Consider the following 8373-nt stretch of genomic DNA (forward strand, 5'->3'; position numbering starts at 1 on the left):
TTTTTTTTATTTAAAAAAAAAAAGTATGTTGCATGAACGCTTCATTTTATACATCACTTCTATAAATGTTCCCTGAATACAGAAAATGTCGGGGTGTGTGAATGACGGAGTTTGGCTATCATTCGAAAATTAATGTAGGATTCCAGAACTGGTAGCTAAAAATGAAAAGTATATCACAAAAAACAGTGCTTTCATAGCTTCTATTCAATTTTCCAATTTCTGTCGTATGTTTATTAGCAAAACCTTGCTCCGTACTTCTTGATGTGAGGCCTGGTACAAATGTGGCAGGTGACTTCGTTGTTAGGACTGTATGTTCCAGGTTCGCAAACCACTGTGGAGAGAACAGAGTTTGTCAGCTCCCCTCTGCCTCAGCCGGGGCCAGCCTGTCAGCAGGAGCCCACGGGTGCTGCAGCAGAGCCAGCCTTTCCCCAGCCCCCTGTGCCACCCCCTGTGCCCCCAGCCCCAGGACCAGCAGTGGTGCGGCTGGCAGAAGGTCCTTTAAAGCAACTGAGGTTTTTCTAGCTGTGCTACCGTTAAGGTAATTGTTTTTTATTTGCCCAATATCCTGAGTGATGTCACTGAGCAGTGGCCTGGAAGAAGGAACACTTCACTGCTTCCATTTACTCTGTTTGGAGATAGTTTTATCTACTAACGTGTTAACAACCATTGCAAACACTGCCAACTTGCTCTTCCACATGGCACTTCTTTAAAAAAAAAAAAAAAAAAAAAATCTGACAGGAAGGGATGTCTTCCCAAAAGGCGAATGGAAATATCCTGACTTCTGACCCTGATGTTTACCAAATACTTTTCAGAGAGGGCTGTGATCAGGGCTAACATGCAATATATAAATAAAGTGTTTTTATTCACCACAGCAACCAGCACAGTTCTGGTGGGTGATATCGTTTTTCCCAAAACCTGGTTGACAGCTGTCAACGTGGGTAACTGAGAAGCTGTTGTCCACATAGTGTATCGTAGGGGCAGTTTGAAACTCGTGCTTCAAAGCGTACGTCTGCCTACTGAAAAACTCTCCAATCCGATCTCTTGCCTGGAATTCAGAAACATTGGAAAAATAAAGAAAATAGTCAGTCATGGTTTTGATTTACAATGTCAGTAAATACCTCTTGGTGTTGTGTCGTTTTTCCACCCCCCCCCCCCCCCCCAGGCTGTCACAAGGCTATTATACAATAGTATATACTAGCATTAAGAAGCTAGAGATAACAGATTTCAGAAACTGGCTACAGTAGGTTTATTTTAAATTATATTCCCTTTACTGAGTCATAAATCAAAGATTTAATTTAAAGATCTGGAAGTTTAATGTACTAACATAAATGTTTATATTTGATTCCTTATTTTTGAGGTAGTATAATGGGAACAGTAAGTCTGGCTTTTTTTTTGGTGTGGATCAATTTGACCTTTAAAACAATTTTCCATTCTGAACTTAATTATCCGAGCTCTATGAATCATCTCTTACAATGATATTAATCCCATAAAATCTGGGGGAAGCTGGATTACTACCAGTCAAATCTGTAGATGCTAAGGCAGGAATTTGTGTTAAACATGTGGAGAAGACAAGGGTGGCTGACACAGAACCTCTTGGACTTTCATGTTTGTTGCATCTTCACAGTCATAAGGAACCTGTTGGCAAACTTCTTCCCATCCGGGTGCAAAAGGATTAACTATTGGTGGGGAAAAGAGATACACATTCACGTCTGTATTTAAGGATGTATTAGTGAACTTACAGCAGCTATCTTCAGGTTCATTTCAGGGGAAAAACATCAACAAATTTCTTCACTGAATGCTTCAGCATTTTATGTTTCATCCTCTCTAATTTGTGGAGAATGGTGATTTTTATTTTTTTCTCTCACAATCTCTAGTCAAGATAGTGTTTCAAAAAAGTTTTTTACTTGGTGTACTTGAATTCTGAAAAATGAGTCACTGACAAAAGGGAGGGGGGATGGTCCTGGTGGTTTCTACCAGTTACTTAAATTGTGCTCTTCCAGTAAGAGTCAGAGGTCAACCAATAAAATAACGGAGGGGGGGGAACATGCTGAGATGTGAGGAGAAAGGAACTAAACTCTCACACAGCACCCTCACTCAGTACAGAGAGGACTGAAGTCACAGGAAAACTTCAAAGCTTTGCGTCCCCACTTTGTTCCGAGCACCCCTGGACTTTGCCGAGGGGAAAACGGCCACCAAACTGTTCCACAAATTGTTGGGTGGTTCTGCTTGGCACGTGATGAGAACAGATACTGGAGAAAATATGGTCAAAGCATTACTGAATAATTTCCTTTACTTGGCGATAAAAACATCTAAGTTAGGGCAGCCATCAGGGCTGATCTAACCTCTTTTGCAAGGCAATACAGCCACATCAGTATTACCATAAGGGAACTGTGAAGCTCTGGCTTTTTACCTCTGTGCAGTTTCCTAGAATCAAGCAAAACCACATAGGTCACAGGCTTATTAAAAATCAAATAATGAAAAACAACAGGCCATTTTCCTTTTACAATCATATTAGTGAAAAATCGTATCTATTCAATTGTCTCCTTTCGATAACCGTTTCAAACCGAACACCTTGAAAAGGATTGTTTCTTGCTAAGGCTGTAAGTACTGTACTATGCATTCAGCATATGAACTGCATTTTAGCTCCATCTGTGGGCTTGTAAGAAAAAATACAGGGATTGCAAATAAAGGGCAGCGACTTCTGCAGGTATGCTTGATTTTAATATTTTTCAGATGTTTATAGTACACCCAGGTTATTCATAAATAGAAATGATCACTCCCAAACAAACGCTGACATATGTTACCTTGAAAAGTAACAAATAGCTCATGCAGAAGGCCTTGGTTTGGTATCCTGATGGAATGGCATTTGTACGATGATTCTATGATGTGGCATGTCAGATCAGAAATTATGTTGTCTAAGATTTTCTTCAGTTCCTCAAAGAACTGGGCATTAGCTGCTAGCTCACATCCCTTTGTAGTAAAGCGAACAGATATCTGATATGCGTGGTCAGCTTCCCTGTATGCTTTTAAGAAAATAGTTTGTGTATGAGTTCAGCAGTGTAATCACTCAATCTTGTACAGTGCCTTATCTTCTATATCAGTGTACTTTGTATCAGAAATACAGGCACTTATTCAAAAGTAAACAAGTAAATAGTTTACTCATTAACCAAACCAGAACAAATTTATCCTTGTTGTAGCTGACTCAAACAGTAAGGAACATTTTAGTCTGAAATATACAGGAATTTGTGCTTGTGTTATGAGGCTCTGCTCCTACACATTGAAACAAAAAAGGGGCAAATAGATACGCTAGTTCAGTAACACGGCTTCATAGTAAAATAAATACAGAAACGGATTGGGTTGATGCAAAAACACTATGCAGCTAAGGTGTGGGAGGGAATGTTTTAAAAATGATTGAAAAAGGTTAGTGTTTTTGAGCATTTCGGAGACGTTATTTTGTGGGTGGAGAGGCGATGTTGGTGAACAGTGGTTACAAAGGGTGGAGGAAGGCTTGAGTGTACTGCTCAAGCTCGTTCTGCATCGGCATTAGGTTCAGTATGGTAATCTCTCTTGTAGGAGACTGCGCTCAGACCTGAGCTTTCTTTTCAGATCTTGGGTAACACTGGAATTACCGTAGTTCACTTGTTTCTTGTTGAAGGTAGGGGTTATTTTATTCTTTGAGTTGCCATATGTTCTTGACTGTCATTTAAACTTTTTCCCAGACTGGAAGGATATTTGACTATCTATATACACACATTTCTCTTCTGGCATAGAATGTTAACAATCTCTGTCAAGCCTTGAAATAAACACGCCTGTTATAAACACACCAAACTGCAAAGGCTACGTGCATTAGCTTACTAGTAAGCAAGTAATCTTACCGTATAACATAAACTTATATGTCTCAAACACGTCTACTTCTTCTTGTGTCATAGTTTCTATGATTCTGTGAGAAAGAGTGCAAGTGTAGGCTCCAGACATGGACTCCTTAAAACCCATCAGCATTAACTTTCCAGTTTCTGTAACATTCGCATATATTTGCCCTAGAATAGAAACAGGAAATAGTTGATCACTGGAAATACTTGGTTTCTGATGCTCTGCTCATTTAAAACACTTAAAGATGAGGCTTTTAGTACATAATGACACACTGATTTGTGTTAGTCTGAAACAGTCTAAAATTTGACCTCTTAGACTTGCTGCAAGTTTGCTTTTATCTCAAGCATTTTGTAGTTTTAGAGGGAGAAAGGAAGTGTAGTCTGTCGGAGTTTGTGGAAAACTCTGATAAAGGGCCATGCGACTGTTTAGACCCACCACACTATTGCAGGGTAGCATCAACAGAAACAAGGAAAATACGTGATTTCATGCATGGTAACTTATTTAACCATTTGAGGTCAACTTTTCCCCTTGTAAACAGAGAAATTAGTTTTCTATCTCAGCATATTTTCCTGATTTCTGACCCCACCCCCAAGAGGCAGGGGCTGTTTGTAAGTTTGAGCAGAAGTACTGTAAAAAGCCTATTCTATCAGTGACTTGGAAAAAATGGCGAAGGCAGGAAGAGTGGAAATTCTTTGTAGTCAGAAAAAAAAAAGGTAACTAACCTTCTAAATTTTTTCCATCTGGACCAATCCACAAATACTTGGGATCTATTATTTCTTCTTGAGAAAGAGACAAATCCATGCATACCAGAAATGGGCTATTTGTAAATACTTTAACATACACGTTAACTGCAACACAAGAGAATAAGGTAAATGACATGGAATGAAATGACAAAGTACTTCAAAGCTATATTTAATGTGATGTTAAGCTAATTTTTCCTGTTGGGACTAATGAGAAGGCTGGTCGTGTGTCTGCTTGCTGCTGTTAACAGCTGGAACTGTCCACGGGGCGGTGGGTGCTGACTGTGGGTAGCAGAAACCACCAGACCGAGCTGCAGGGTCCCAGCACCAGGTTTTGAGCTTGGGTTTGTGTAGCTGAGCAGGTAACTCTTGTTTAGACACAACATCTTCCACGAGTGCACCACAGGACAAGTGTATTTCTCAGCCTGCACCATCTCGCTAATGTATGCTGTCAACCATATTCCGGAGCCTCCAGCAGTATGCTTAGCTAAACCTGGTTGCATCACTTCCATGCATAGCATTGTTTACATAATGATCACTGTACTTAAATGGCATTTCAAAAGTCTAGTAAGACTTAAATATATTTATAATCCAACAAATTTACCTTCACGTTTGATGTCAGCATAAATATAATTATTTTGAATTAAGCCAACAGAACGTAGCTCTTCTTCAGGTACAGCACTTGCTGTAGGGAAAAGGACTTAGAATATTATACGGAGAAATCTAAATGCATGATTCTTAGCCATTTATTTTGTCCTAGCAAGTTTCTGCTGCTTCCCTTCTTCCCCCTTCCAAAACGAGGGCTCCCGCTTGTTGCTGGCTTGCCACTTTTTGTTGCTTTAGTGCCCAGCCTGTGAATCTTTTTTAATACAGCAGGTTCCAGGCTAGCTGAGCCTTTCACTTTACCAAAAAAAAAAAAAAAAAGCTATAAAAATCCAACCAGAAAGCTAAGGCTCTTTGCAATGGCCATGTGAGAGCCTTGGGAAGCAGGAGGGGTGCAACATGGTGACTGTGGGTGGGTGTTGGGTTTTCAAGCACCTGTGAGCCTCTGCCTTTTGGGAAACAGCGGGCAGATGCCTGAGCATGAGGGGTTGTGTGCAAGAACCCCACAAACAGCTATGGCAGTATTCCCAGCATTCGTCCTGACTGCTGGGGCGCTCTCGGGCCTTGGTGGCAGATCAGGACAGCCTTGCTTGACCGCTGCCTGCCTGGAGTCAGGCTGAGGGGATGAAACAGCACTGCCAGCCCTCCCCCCCCCCCACCTCATGGCCTTTATTAAGTGCTGAAGGTCAGTCCTGCAGGCCACCACAGCCTGCTCACCCGGCAGCACTGCCCCCATCCCTCGGTACCACCGGACCCCACAGCAGCTCCCTAAGGAGAACCATGCCTGGGGTGGGCCCACCCCTGCGGGCCTTTTGGTACCTCTAGCTAGGGCACCCCAGCCTGCCGCTGCCACCACCACTGCCACCATCCCCAGGAGGACTCGTGGGGGGGAGCATGGCCTCTTGCCGCCCCCTGCCATGCCGCCCCCACACCAACGGCTGTCCTGTGAGGCCAACGGCTGGGGGGTGCCAACGGCCCTTCCCGCCTGCCCCCCGCCCTTTCCTCTCCTTGGGGCCACCGCTCGCTTCTGCGGAGCCTCCTGACAGGAAGGTGGGGTCCCCAGCCCCACATGCAGCTGACTCTTTCCTTCCCCACCCACACCCTGTGCTTTTTAGGTTGTTTTTTTTTTTTTTTTCTGTTTGTTTCACAGGCGCCCCTAAAGCCTCTGGGGTGCTTGGAGGCAAAGGACAGCGCTGCTCCCTGGGTGTCAGCCGCCCCCCTCCTGGGAGAGGCCACCGCGTCGCCCTTCCACTGCACGCAGCAAAATTTATTTTTGACTCAAGGTGGTGTTTCCAGCTGTGTGGGCTACGATAGGAAACTATGGGGGGGGGTGGGGAACAGGTTCAGGCCTGGCTGTGGTCGGCCCTGTAACCGCAAGGGCACCCAGGCTGCCATCTCCTGCTCCACACACGGTTCCAGCACTGCCAGCTCTGAGGAGCTAACGGCATGGCTTGCACGCCGGGGCCGCCTTCACCTGCTGGTTTCTGGAGCGAGTCATTGTGGGATGTCTGCTTTCAGCTTAAAAGCAAAAAATATTCCTGCCAGTCGCTGTGAGAAAGACTGAAAATAAGAGCTGGGCATATCCTGTTGGCTCGAAAACAGCCGGATGGCATATTATTGAAGTACGTGGTGGTTTTCAGTCAGTTACATGTTTTGTAAGACTTGCTTATGACTTCTTAACTAGAAGTAGAAATAATGAGTTTCTTGAGTGCATGTAAAAATATTTGGGAAACAGCCCTGCTAGGGGGAGGAGGGTACCTGCATTAGACCATACTGCACAGCATGAGATGCTCAAGATGAGGAACTGTAGCCAAGCCTTTGGTAATTAGCTAAATTACACTTGTGGTGCAGCCCCTGATCATGCCAGTGTCTGAAAATGATGTAACAGTATTTGCCTAACAAATAAGGAACCAGCCAACACAGGAATAATAGCTATTTTTATAGATAGCTGTAAAAGTTTAATTCAATGCTTTTGTGTAGAAAAGCATTTAAGTTACAAATGTTATTTATTAAAACATGACAATGTGAAAAAAGATCTCAAATTATTAATGGAAAATACTTTTACTCAAGTCTGGCGTTACTTGAAAAGAGTGTCCCCTTCGCTTTGTGTCTTGCAAGGCTCCTTGCCCTACTAAATGCATGCACTGCTTCACCATCTCACTTCTCTCTTTGCAGGGGAGTGACTATGCTTTGTTCTTTATTAGACTGACATATGAACGCTCAGCTGGTTCTTTAAGGTATAATAACTATGTCAGGGTTTTCATTCTTAATTTCCTTGAGCTGCTGAATAGTTTATAGCTCGGACCACCTCAAAAGATCCAACGTTCCCGTGTGTTGAATGTTTTCAGTTTTACTCAAAGTTAACATTTCACGCTTGTGCTGTATAAGCACAATGATTCAGTTTTTAACGTGTCTGCTATGAGTTAGTCCTATTTTTGTCTGAACATCCTCTCTTCCTAAGGATGTTTTTACCCTACTGTCCTGTCATGTAACTGTCCTACACAGCCCTTCAACACCTGGCTTTTTAACTATTATAAAAGAGTATCTTTACTATGAAGCATTTTCTGCATTTGTCAGTCTTTATAAACTTAGGCTCCTGGTCTGAGTCTTTAGTCAAAAGAGTCATTCCTTTCAGAGTCTGGTATTTTGAAGTTAGACTGATAAATTGTCATTACAGGTTTCTAAACCTCAGGAAAAACAAAACAAAGTTAGCTTGAAGGACATGGTAATGGTAGGGACAGATTCGATAGGACAGAATGTGAAGTCATGTATTTGTTACCTGGTATTTGTGCTAACAGTTGCTTCCCCCTGCCTAGGGGGGAGATGATGATAGAAAAGGGGGAAAATATTTATTGTAAACTTATTCATGGTGTGGATAGGTATTTGATCATTAAAAAGGCAAATACATTATCCTAGGAAGCATGTAGAGAAATTTCTAGGAGTACAGGGTCATCTGGAAGACCTGTGTGGAGTTCTGGAGAGAGATTTTTCTGAGATGCAGATCACAAATTTTGTCTCTAATCTTTAAGGTGGAAGATCTAAAGGGGGGATAATGCAAAGGAGGGCCATGATGAACACGGTGACACTTTTGATAGGCTGACAAGCCTAGGCTATTTTGATTTCTGCCCTTGAAACAAAAGCAGAGGGAAGAGGTATAACT

General features: G+C 42.6%; 1 protein-coding gene across 1 annotated transcript; it reads right to left on the bottom strand.

Moving 5' to 3' along the window:
• Window positions 1-118: 118 nt before the first annotated feature.
• ZPBP2 (zona pellucida binding protein 2) lies at window positions 119-6132 on the bottom strand. Its single transcript, XM_035572130.1, has 9 exons — window positions 6033-6132; window positions 5215-5295; window positions 4593-4718; window positions 3876-4037; window positions 2805-3023; window positions 1591-1676; window positions 868-1045; window positions 256-331; window positions 119-155 (listed from the first exon to the last, which is right to left on the bottom strand). Exons 1-9 carry the CDS (start codon window positions 6130-6132, stop codon window positions 119-121), a joined length of 1065 nt encoding a protein of 354 aa, XP_035428023.1.
• Between the last annotated feature and the right edge of the window lie 2241 nt (window positions 6133-8373).

This window comes from Cygnus atratus, chromosome 25, assembly GCF_013377495.2.
Source record: "Cygnus atratus isolate AKBS03 ecotype Queensland, Australia chromosome 25, CAtr_DNAZoo_HiC_assembly, whole genome shotgun sequence".
NCBI classification, from domain to species: Eukaryota; Metazoa; Chordata; class Aves; order Anseriformes; family Anatidae; genus Cygnus; species Cygnus atratus.

Excerpts from the sequence above, each read along its gene's own strand:
- ZPBP2 (XM_035572130.1), bottom strand. The coding sequence starts at position 6,132 with ATGGCAGGGGGCGGCAAGAGGCCATGCTCCCCCCCACGAGTCCTCCTG. Across the intron at positions 4,719-5,214 it reads TGCTGACATCAAACGTGAAG|TTAACGTGTATGTTAAAGTA; the intron begins GTAAATTTGTTG and ends CTTGTGTTGCAG. Across the intron at positions 1,046-1,590 it reads CAAACATGAAAGTCCAAGAG|GCAAGAGATCGGATTGGAGA; the intron begins GTTCTGTGTCAG and ends TCTGAATTCCAG.